This window comes from Meriones unguiculatus, chromosome 8, assembly GCF_030254825.1.
Source record: "Meriones unguiculatus strain TT.TT164.6M chromosome 8, Bangor_MerUng_6.1, whole genome shotgun sequence".
NCBI lineage: Eukaryota > Metazoa > Chordata > Mammalia > Rodentia > Muridae > Meriones > Meriones unguiculatus.
Genome location: NC_083356.1, coordinates 53,004,682 through 53,017,457, shown reverse-complemented (window position 1 = coordinate 53,017,457; position 12,776 = coordinate 53,004,682). Strand labels below are relative to the sequence as shown.

The following is a 12,776-nucleotide window of genomic DNA, read 5'->3' as shown; positions in this document are numbered from 1 at the left end:
TCAATTACTTTTCAGCAAGTAACAGGTCACATGAAATGAATAAACTTAAACAAAAACAACACATCATTTTTAGCATTGGAAAGTAAGCAGGCAGTTTCTTTTCTTTTCTTTGTTTTTTTCTTAAGTATATCTACTACTGTTCTGAGTCATTCCAAAGATGATGTAATTTAGACTAAAATAAAGCCAACTGTGTCAGCTGTCAGTGCCAATTACAGAGGAAGTCATTTTCACTACTTCCTTTTCCTGTTTGGAAGCAGGCTCAATAGAGAATTTTAAGAAAACTACTGACTTCCTTTTATCCTAAAAGAATTAAGAAAAATGAACAAAAAAGTATTAGCAAACAAAGCAAGACACAAATATTTGAAAATTTAGTCAAGTAGAACAAATATGCTTATTTTGTCATCCTTATGGAATGGTTTTATAATTGATATTCTAAGGGACCATTATAAAAGGGAAAGTTGATAATATATTTTTATATGTAGAACAGATGTAGTTATATAATCTATACTAAAGAATATTTTCTTTTTAGAAGCCATTACTTACTGTAAATGCACAGATATATCATGTCAACTTAGTCGACATATAAATATAAGACTTAATTGTTGGATAATAAGTCAATTTTAATGGCCATTATTTAAATACTTGTAATTTCTTTTTAGAATTGGCAAGAGATACATATTCAAGCTTCAAGTTCCATTTCATAAACATAGATCTATAAGATGTTTTATTTATTTGTAACATTTGATAACCATCTGGCATATATACTCTAACATACATATTCTCTCTTTCTCTACATACATGTACGTAAATAGATTCCACATGAATATAAACTTTTCTTTCAAATGTGTATTTCCATTAAACTCTAAAATGATTTTCTTTCCTCTGAACTATCAGTAAATCAAATCCATCTTTAGCATAAACTATTAAAGTCTATTCACCAGTCCATTTTTCTAAATATTTGTGTCACAACCCTGATAATTACTGAACTGTAAGAAGAATGATTTTATCGATCAGAAAATAAGTTATGTTGGAGCATCAATTGTAGGTTAAATTTGCTTTAGTACGGCCTTTGATTTTCTGCTTTCAAAATTCTATGTTTTTCCTTAGTACTTAGTACTGCCAATTGTAATGGGTCTAGGATCATTTAGGTGGTAAGCTTCCACCTGTGAGATTTTATCTCTTAGGCTAGCATCTTGGCATGTCTGGAAAGTACTACTGAATTTCACTAGTTGAGGTGAGAAGATCTACTTTAAGTACATAGGGTGACATTATTTTCTGGGATGAGGTGCTGGACTACATAAAAAAGAAATGCTAACAGGGCATCTATGGACTGTGATGGAACCTGAGCAGATGCCTCAAGCTCCTGTCTTCATTTTCAGCAGAAACTGCTTTCAGGAGAACATTCAATGGAGAAAACAACAACAAAGCATTGCTCATTGTTTTTCTAATTCTGACATTTTGTTTCAAACATTTTAATATTTTTCTTATATAACCCAAGCTTATTATGTAATCTGTGTAAAATAGAGCAAAAATTAAAAATAAAAAACTTCCCTCAAAATATTCCACCCACAGATAATCTTTTTAATTGAAATAATTTTTTTCTTTTTGCACAAGGGTTTTTTTTTCTATGTGTATATTATTTAGAAGAGAATATACTGTGGGTTGCTTTACACTTTCTTATATATAGTACTATTTGAAACATTTTTTGTTAGTCAGTAAATATCCCACCATCATGTTTTTAAGCTTTTGTGCGCAGCCCATACACTGCTTTTGAACTTTTAGCTTATATTTCACTATAATAGCTACCACTGAGGCTGCAATGTTCTAACAACTTTAAACACATTCTTTACAGAACTGCACAAGGAGCAGAACTGCACAACAGAGCCAAAATAACTGGGCCCAGAAGGTCCTGCAGAGACCAATACTCCAACTAAGGACCATGCATGGAGAGGAGCTATGTCTAAAGGAAGCTCATTGGCTGCTCAGTTTCCAAGTGGGTACCCTAGTAAGACATACAGGGCCTGTATGACATGAACTCAGTGGCAGACTCTCTGATTCCCTCCCCTGGGGGCGGGGGGTGGGTTGAAGCCTTGCCAGGCCAAAGAGGAAGATAATGCAGCCAGCCTTGATGAGACCTGAGAAGCTACAATTAGAAGAGGAGGAGGTCCTCCCATATCAGGGGACTAGGGAAAGGGCATAGGGGGAGAAGAGGAAGGATGGGTAGGACTGGAAAGAGACGAGGGAGGGGCTGCAGCGGTGATACAAAGTGAATAAATTGTAATAAATAAATAAATATATAAATACAATTAAATTTAAAAAGTAAATAAATAAATCTGTGAGTAACCATTCAACAGGCAAAAAACAGAAAATCAAAAAACAAGACATTACAAAGCTATTTTGTATTGTGTTAAAATTTGAATATACTAATATTGGACATCAAAGTTTAATAAGTTTCCCATATAGTTTCAACATATTTACTAAGGCTTAAACTTTCTCCTTTAATTTCATTAAAGTATTACTGTTATATACAACTGTTTATTAGCCTTGGCTTGATATTTATTGGTAGGATATTCACTTATTATGCTGAGGAATTTATTACTATTTTGTCATAATAAGACATGGCATGTGAATAAAAACAATTTTATTCTAGTCATATCTAAGTATTTCTAAACCATTGATATTTATTTTAGCTTAAAAGTGATAAAATGTTAAAGTCACAAAATGCTAATAGTATAAATCAAAATAACATCTCCATAAAATATAGAAAATGATAAAAATAAGTTAGAATATGGGTAATGAAGTCAATCTCTTATACCTGAGAAAGCATATAAAATTTTTTATCTTCTATCTTACCCAAGCAAATGGGGATTGGATAATTCCATCTTCTCACCGGTCCAGGCATACATGTGATATGAGAATGACCCTGCATAAAAAGACACTGTACTTCAGTCCACAGTGAAAGAGAGACTGCATAAACTGAAGCATCCAGAATGACTAATATCATATATATGCTAGGAAACAGAGAGACACTCATATTGTGTCATGTTATACTACATATAAGCTCTTTAGTATTACATGGCAGAAGTAATTTTATAAACTTGGAATTAACTTGAAATGAAAACCTGTAAATCCTTGATAGAAAGCAATACATCATATAAGCATAATGGTGGCTTTAATATTTTTCTATCAAAGGATGATCAATTAAGTTAATAATAACTGAAATGGCAGATTACATAGTGCTTTAAAATACATTATTACAATATGCAAGATGAGACACTTAAAAAATGTTGTAAAGTTACTGCATAAAAAATGATTTAAGGAGCTCACTTTGCAGCACATATAGTAAAATTGGAAAGATACAGAGAAGATTAGCATGGCCCCTGAGCAAGGATGGCATGCAAACTCTTGAAGTGCTCCATATTTTTAAGTGGGTATTAGACATATGATATGGTATAAACATACTAATATCTGTACACCTAAAAAAGCTAAACAAGGAAGACCCTAGGTAAGATGATCAATCTTCATTCAGAAAGTCAAATGGAAAAGACATTGGAAGAGGGAGAAAACAAGGAACAGGACAGGGCTTACCAGAGAGGGCCTCTGAAAGACTCTACCCAGCAAGGTATTAAGGCAGATACTGAGATTCATTGCCAAATTTTGGGCAGAGTACAGGGAAGCTTATAGAAGAAGGGGGAGATATAAAGACCTGGACAGGAACTCCCCAAGGAGAGCAACAGAACCAAATAAGAAGTATGAGCCCAGGGGTCTTTTCTGAGACATGTACTCCAACCAAGGACCATTTATATAGATAACCTAGAACACCTACACAGATGTAGCCCATGGCAGCTCATTCTCCAAATGGGCTTCCTAGTAAGGGGAACAGGGACTGTCTCTGACATGAACTCGGTGGCTGGCTCTTTAATCCCTTCCCTCTGAGGTCTGGGCAGCCTTACAGAGGAAGACAATGCAGACAGTCCTGATAAACCTGATAAACTAGCATCAGATGGAAGGGGAGGAGGACCCCTCACCATCAGTGAACTGGGGAAGAGGTATGGAAGTAGAAAAGGGAGGGAGGGCATGATTGGGAGGACATGAGGAAAGGGGCTACAGCTGGGATAAAAAGTGAATAAATTATAATAAATAAATAAATAAATGGAAAGGTTATTTAAGATTTTAAACATACTACATTTATAATTAATATAAAGATTATAATACTCATATTGAATTTAAGAGATTAAGAAATTGTGATGCAATTTTTTAAAATTAAGAAATACTAATTATTAACTCTATTATTTAATAAATTTGCAATATAAAATCAATTATCTTCTTTAATTTTTAAAACTAATTTTTCTTTTTTGTCAAGCACTTTTATTATTATTATTACTAATATTAATTACAATTTATTCACTCTGTATCATAGCTGGTGTAGCCCCCTTCCTCATCTCCTCCCAGAACCACCCTTACTGCCTCTTTGCCTCCTATATCCCTCCCCTAGTTAACTGATAGGGGAGGTCCTCCACCCCTGCTATCTGACCCTAGCCTATCAGGTCTCATCAAGACTGTCTGGATACTCTTTCTCTCTGGTCTACTAAGGCCACCTCACCAGGGGGAGATGATCAAGTAGGCAACCAAGTTCATACCAGAGACAACCCCTGCTCCCCTGCTAGCGGACCCCTATGGAGACTGAGCTGCCTATAGACTACATCTGAGCATGGTATCTAAGTCTTGCATGGTCTTTGGTTGATTCCTTAGTCTCTGCAAGGCTTCCTGGGCCCAGATTTTTGGCTCTTTTGGCCTCCTTGTGAAGCTTCTGTCCCCTCCAGTTTTCTGTCTCCCCTTCTTCATTAAGACTTCCTACTGTCTGCCCAAAGTTTGGCTATGAGTCTCAGCATCTGTTTTGATACCCTGCTAGGTAGAGTCTTTCAGAGACCCTCTGTGGAAGGCACCTGTCCTTTTTCCTGTCTTCTCCCACTTCAGATGTCTATCCTGTTTGCTACTGAATGAGGTTTAAGCCTCTTCCCTAAGGTACTTCTTGTTGCTTAGTTTCTTTAGGACTATAGATTTTAGTATATTTCTCCTATATTACATGGCTAATATCCATTTATAAGTGAGTATATACCATGAGTGTCTTGCTGCTTCTGGGTTACCTCACTTGGGATGATCTTTTCTAGTTCCATCCATTTGCCTGCAAATTTCATGGTTTCCTTGTTTTTATTTGCTGAGTAATGTTCCATTGCATAAATGTGCCTCAATTTCTGTATTCATTCCTTGGTTGAGGGACATCTAAGTTGTTTCCAGATTCTGGCTGTTACATATAAAGCTGCTGAACAAATGTACTTGTCGAATGGTGGAACACATTTCAGGTATATGCACAGCAGTTGTATAGCTGTATCATGCAGTAGTACTATTACTAATTTTCTGAGAAAGTTCTAGATTTATTTCCAAAGTGTTGTTCAAGTGTACGTTCCCATCAGCAATGGAGGAGGGTTCCCCTTTCTCCACAAAGACTCCAGCATGTGTTGTCACTTAAGTTTTAAGTATCACTATTCACAGATGACATGATAGTATACATGAGTGACCCCAAAATTCTACCAGAGAACTCTTTCAGCTGATAAACACATTTAGCAAAGTGGCTAAATGCAAAATTAACTCATAAAAAAAAAATCAGAATCCCTCTGTATACAAAAGACAAAATGGCTCAGAATGAAATAAGGGAAACAACACCCTTCACAATAAGCACAAAAAACAAAACAAACAAACAAACAAACAAAAACATAGTTTCTTGTAGTTACCCTAACCAAGCAAGTGAAAGAATTGTATGAAAAAAAACTTTAATGTCTCTGAATAAAGAGATTAAAGAAGGTATCAGAAGATGGAAAGTTCTCCCATGCTCTTGGTTTGTTGGGTTTACCATAGTGAAAATGGACATCTTACCAAAAGCAATGTAAAAATTCAATACATCCTCATCAAAATCTCAACACAATCCTTTACAGAACTTAAAAGAACAACTCACAATTTCATATGGGGGGAAAAAACAGAATACCTAAAACAACCATGTATCATGAAAGATCTTCTGGAGGTATCCCCATCCTGATCTCAAGCTATATGCAGAGCAACAGTAATAAAAACAGCATAATACTGGCATAGAAACAGACTGGTGGATCAAGGTAATCAAATTGAAGATCAAGATATAAACTCATACACATACAGATATTTGGTTTTTGACAAAGAAGCCGAAACTATAATGGAAAACAGATAGCATCTTCAACAAATGGTACTGGTCTAACTGATTGTCTACATGTAGAAAAATGCAAATAGATCCATTTTTATCACACTGCACAAAACTAAAGTCCAAGTGGATCAAAGACCTCAACATAAAACCAGACACGCTAAATTGGTTAGAAGAAAAAGTGGGGAAGAGCCTTGAAATTATTGGTACAGGAGACAACTTCCTGAACAGAACACCAACAGCATAAGCTCTGACATCAACATTCAATAAATGGGACCTCATGAAACTGAAAAGCTTCTGTAAAGCAAAGGACACGGTCAACCAAACAAAATGACAGCCTGCAGACTGGCAAAAGATCTTCACCAACTCAACATCCAATAGAGGGCTAATATCCAGACTATATAAAGAACTCAAGAAGGTAAACACCAGCAAGCCAAGTAATCCAATTAAAAATAGTGTGCAGCTCTAAACAAAGAATTCTCAACAGAGAAGTATCAAATGGTGCAGAAAAACTTAAATAAATACTGAACATCCTTAGTCATCAGGGAAAAGCAAATCAAAATGTCCATGAGATTCCCGCTTACAGCCATTGAAATGGCTAAGATCAAAAAGTAATTTTTCAATGGCCCAAATATTATAAAAATTTTGTTAGAGACCGTCTACTTGAGTCCTAAATGTAATACTTAAAAAATAAGTATCAGGATATTCATTGTAAATGCAGTTCTTTGGCAAGATAAGTTTTTAGATTTTTTCTATCTTTCAAAATTTTAAGAAATTGTTTATAAATTCTAAATATACAAAATGTTAGCTGCTACAATTCTGAATTATTTTAAAAGTAAATTAAATATTTAATCCAATTTATCAACTCGCATTTCTTTTACTTCCAAAGAAAACTAATGTAGTTCATTATAGCAATTCTAAGATTATATACAAAGATATATATTACATTTGAACTGAACATTATTTAGACCAGAGTAGTTATGAATCAGGATCATGCTAAAACCTGTGTATTAGCAATCATTAGTTTGTTGAAATACCACAAAGACCAATGGGATAATAGATATAGCACTAGCCTTAAAATTGACATACCTGAAGAGAATAGCCTTGATCACATTGGAAGGATACCACATCACCAACCATGTATCTGTCTCCGACTTTAATTCCACTGCTTGGGGTTTGTGGCTCAGGACAAGAATCCAAACCAATTGCTAAAATTATTAAATGAGAATAATATAAGTAACTTTCAAGGTATGACTATTTCAAATATGTTTATTAAGTTGCCTAAACAGCATACATATACACTTCATTTTTTCTTTTTTACTATATTTTTATTATTTTAAAAAAAATTTAAATTTAAATTTATCCTTATCATATCCTTCTCCTCTCCCAAGTCTTCTGGATCTTTGCCTCCTACTTACCTACCCAACTATTAATTCTTTCTTGAAAAACAAAAACCCAGTACAACAAACCCTACAAAACAAAACAACCCCCCCCAAAAAAAACAAAGCAAAGCAAAAAACACATTGAATGAAAAAAGAAAAACAACAACAAAAAAACCGAAATACCAAACTGTAATCTAATAAAAGGACACACACACACACACACACTCAAGCTGTTATGTTAAATGTTGGTCAGCCTTTTCTGAACCTGATCCTGCCCTCTGGAGTATTTTCACTCTATTGGAGAAAACGGATTTTTCCTCTCCCTGCAATTCAGTTGTTAACCTTTACCTTAGTGGCTAGGTTTTGTTTCATTCATTCATTTATTTTTAGTTATTTTAAAAAATAAAACAAATATAAGATGAAATGAAAACTATAATGTTAAAGGTGAATAAGAAAAACTGACACAATGTAAAGAGCTCAAGAGAAGGCACAAAAATCAGAGAACCACTCATTTACACATTCAGAAATTCCATAAAAAATGCTAAACCGGGAGCCTTAAGGTATGGAGGACATTAAAAAATAAACAAAACAACAAACAAACAAACAAACAAACAAAAACAAGGCCATTGCAGTCAAAGTGAGCAAAAGTCATATGAATTCAGAGGCTGTAGCAGCATGCACAATGCCTGCATTGATCTGGACCAGGTCCTCTGTGTATTATGGTTTCCAGTTTAGTGTGTTTTTACAGATACATTTTATAAAGCTACATTTCATATTGAAAACTTTCCCTAAATAATACTGAACTACAAATCCATTATAAAAATATTCCTCTTGAATTTGAAAGAGTCTTAAGATTTTATTCAAACTCTTAGTAAAATTTGACGTAATTATTAGACCTTTTGGACAATAAAACTAAACAATTATTTTAAAAGACAATATAAATAAACGAAATAAATATAAATCACCCCAATGAAAAGTGGGTGTAATATTGTATTAAGATTAAAAAAAAACTAATGGGAAAGAGGTCCTAATCTATAGAAATATACTTTAATCTGAGCAGATAGATCACCCATGTCTGGCATTGCAAGGCTAGTCTTGACAAACAATAAGAAAATACCAGAATTACATATATCAGATAGTTGTGTGGCTTAATGGTCTAGTTTACCCAACTCTAAGTTTTATCCTTAACTACCACCAAAATAGATAAGGGGTAAAGGGGACTAGAATTTTTTAAATTTAATTTATTCATTTAACATCCCGATTTTAGCCCCATCCCTCTTCTCCCTGTCCAACACATCCTCCCTCTTTCCCTGCACCCCCATCACATAGTACACAGAAAGCAGGGGCCCTCCTCCCTCACCAACTGACACCAGACTATCAAGTCTGTTAAGGACTGCCTGGGTCCTCTTCCTCTCTGTGGCCTGACAAGGCCACCTCATCCGACAGAAGAGTACGAAGAGCAGGCAACAGAGTTCGTGTCAGAAACAGCCTCTGATCCCCTTACTAGGTAACCTACAAGGAGACTGAGCTGCATACTGGCTACATCTGAGGAGGGGGTCTGGGTCCTCCCAGATCTAGTCTCCCGTCCTTGTGCCCTCCCCCCACCCAAAAAAAAAAAATACACCACGCCTAGTTTGTGTTGCCTACACACACGTTGGAACATGGTCAAAAACCCAGTCACCATCCTCTTAAAATAACTGAGTCCTTCCCCTCTGACCCTCCTGACGCTATCAACTGTGGAGAGCTACACTTCAGCACCCCGATCTTGCTTTTTAAGGACTCTCTACGATGGCTTCCTGCCTAAAATGTTTCTGGGGGGGATGGGCTTTGGAGGGAGATTTTCACAGAATTCTTTAATGTCTCTCATTCCCAACTATGAGTACTGAGTCGTCAATACCACTGCAAAAGATTATCCCTTGTCCATAACAGCCAGAGGCAGCTGGGACCACAAATATCCACATGGCCTCTAGCAGCAACATATAACACCAACCTCAACATTGCCTCTAAAGGCAGCATGGACCACAGACATCAGCATGGCCACCCACACTAACATGTCCTCAGTGCAGCAAAGACCACAAACATCACCATGACCACTGATAGTAATATAAACCACAGACCATGTTGATTTGAATTATAGACAACCTTGCTAAGGAGTTTTTCCTGTTGTCATGGAGGTATATTTCTTTGAGAATGAATACATTTCATGTGTTTCTCTAGGATTATGCAAATAAATTAAGTAAGATCACATAAAGATCACATGCAATACAAATGCCTAAAATCCTTCAACATTGTGCTCGCTGAAAATGAAAAACAGCTTCATTTCCACACTGTAAAAATGTTGCCTGCTTTGTGATATGGAAACCCAGGCACCAGGAAGAGTGTTATTAATTTAAGATGTAGTTAGAAATGTTTATAAAGGCAATAGAACAGGGTAGAACTGTAAAGTATCTCCAAAACAGTGAAAGTCAACAAGATGATCAGGAAATAAGTTTTAATCAAAAGAAAAAAAAAAGAAGATAAAGTATATTAATCTGTAAGGGTTTATAGGTTAAGGGATAAAATGTGTTCATAAAAATTAATTATCCTTATTTCGTGGGGCATATTCAGTCTTAATGGCAATTAAAATTAGAAATAATAAATTATAGCAATGTAATTTTGGTGGGGAGTGTTTCTACATTGAATACATTATGAGACAGACACTGGTATGGAGAAGGAGTGACAAGAAAATTACTGTGAGTGAAAATATAATTAATTTTAAAATCTCTGTTTTTCTCAAATAATCAATTATGTAATTAGCTCAAGGGAAGAGAGCTTTTTTTAGTGATTGTAAAAGTAAACTCATTAAGGCCTAATGCATTAAGTCTTAAGCAAATTGCTTGGGGACAGAAAGCAATAAAATGATAGTGCTGAATCAAAGCTTTGTTGACAAGATATAATCAAAGAGATGAATGTTTGAATGTTTATAGATTTGAGTAGTATGTTTTGTGATTTTATTTATTCATCCTAGTCCTATGCTTATTGAAAATAATAAGAGAGATATCTTTAAACCATCCTATTTTTTCCCAAATTTTAAAACAATTTTATTATGGGTAGACATCGTGAATTATCATTGATGAGTAGCAGAAAAATTGTATTCATTATGTGAGTTGTGACTTGATGTACCTTGGAGACTGTGCTCTTGAATCTTAAAGATATCTAAACTCCCTCAATTGAATTAAAATTTTTATTTCATTGATATATATGATTCCTCCTTGTAAAGTGTACATGTAATAAATTCAAAGCTGAAATCTGTTCACTAAATTTGTAGATGCTGCAAGATGTCTCCAAGATTTTTTATTCCAAGATTTTACATTTGCAAATTTAAGGATTTTCTTTATAGAGGTTGAACTGCTTGGTTAGGTTTGTTTTTTTCATATTTTTATGGTAGTGTGAATAGGATTGTTTTTTTTTTTTTTCTTTCTTTCAGAGCATGTCTAATTTTGGAAAGTTTATATTGTATCCTACCACTTTGCTAAAAATGTTGATCATTTCTAGTTTCCTGGTGGAATTCCTGGGATTTTTATCTCAGGAAAATATGATTCTCTTAATTCTACCAGTCTTCTTGTTCAACAATTCTTTTTATTCTTAACAAATAGCGGGGTGGGGGGAGAGAAAAGGCTAGAATACTTTCAAAGCATATCAAAATTTCAAAAAAATGTAATTGAAACAAATCTTTTAATTTTTTTATTATTAGTTATATTTTATTAACTCTGTATCCCAGCTATATCTGCCTCCTCATTCCCTCCCAAACCCTCCCTTGCTCCCTCATCTCCTCCCTGCCCCTTTCCAAGTCCACTGATTGGGGAGGACCTCCTCCCCTTTCATCTGATCCTGTTTTATCAGGTATCTTCAGACCATGGTAGCTCAGTAACCAAATGGTTTCCCACAGTAAGGGGAACAGGGACTATTTCTGACAGGAACTCAATGGCAGGTTCTTTGACCTCCCCACCCCCCAAAGGAGGAGCAGTCCTGCTCGGCCACAGAAGCAAATCTTAATTGAGAAGTTTGTATATGTTAGCTCACATTTTAACTTTGTAATTTTTCAAAACCTGTTCAATTCAATTATTTGTGTAATGTCATAATATTTAAAGAGAATAATTTGAGCAGAATGATTAAAGCTGTTAGTTTACCTACTACAACGTGAAAGATCATATAGATATATTTTAAATCAGTACCTAAGAGCTCAAAGTCAGAGGGAAAGAAAAGTCTAGCTCTCTAGAATTTTACAAAACATTTAAATAGAGGAAGTGGTATATAATAAAATAAAAACAAAACACAAGGTCACAACACAACTGTAATAAACATTTTGGTTGTATTGTATAAATGTTTTTGTTATAGTCTCAAGTGTGGGATGTGGGAATGCTTTGCCCATAGCCGATAAAAGCCTTGTAAAAAGCGTGCGATTTTGTCAGCTAATAAACAGCCTTATGAGAGAGTGCCTGATCATTGTCAACAAGAAACTGCTTTTTGCAAAGGATGTGGTTTTTGCCTGCTGAAAACATACTAGTGTGGACTCTGAGAAGGTATAAATAGAATCCACAGATACAGAGATTGCTGTGGCTGTTTTTGCTGCAGCTCCTGCTGCTGTTTCTGCCCCAGCTGCTGCAGAGGACTGTTGCTGCTGTGGTTTGCTATTTTGCTGTTTGCTGTTGTTTCTTGTTTGCTGCTGTTGTTGCTGTTTGCTGTTTGCCTAGACTGCTGGTATCCTGACAACACAAAGGAGAATATCCTCAAGGAACTTCTTCTAAAAAGGCCAACATCTCCCATCCATATTACCCATCTTTCTCTCCTAACCTTCCTAAGGTCAGTGGTTTGGTAGGGAGGTAGAGGAGTTTAAGAACCCAAGAACCCTAAATAACAAGAAGTAGCTAAAGAGACCTATACCCCCTCTCCCCACTAACCTTTTTGCTCTTTAACCTGGTTTTGTGTTTTCAGAAAGGATTGGTGTGAAGAAGAAAGAAAGAGACAAAAGGAATGACAAATATAGTAGGTTTGAAAAAGTCAAAGCCTGCAATCACTTTCTGTTTAAGTAGATACAGGCTTCTTCTGTTTACATGCATTGATCTCATATGCCAACATTTAATTTGCACATCACAATGATATCATAAGAGTCAGAGTTTCTATCA

General features: G+C 35.2%; 1 protein-coding gene and 1 non-coding gene across 2 annotated transcripts in view; one reads left to right on the top strand and one right to left on the bottom strand.

The window, feature by feature from the left end:
- Csmd3 (CUB and Sushi multiple domains 3) overlaps positions 1–12,776 on the bottom strand; it is a 1,323,831-nt gene that overhangs the window by 128,964 nt on the left and 1,182,091 nt on the right. Inside the window, exons 39-40 of the mRNA XM_060389430.1 lie at positions 7,319–7,437; positions 2,854–2,923 (exon numbers count right to left, since the gene is read on the bottom strand). Of these exons, the coding sequence (XP_060245413.1) occupies positions 2,854–2,923; positions 7,319–7,437 (189 nt within the window). The remainder of the gene's footprint in view (positions 1–2,853; positions 2,924–7,318; positions 7,438–12,776) is intronic.
- Positions 3,320–3,425, top strand: LOC132656174 (U6 spliceosomal RNA). Its single transcript, XR_009594097.1, has one exon. It is a non-coding gene; the product is annotated as a U6 spliceosomal RNA (small nuclear RNA).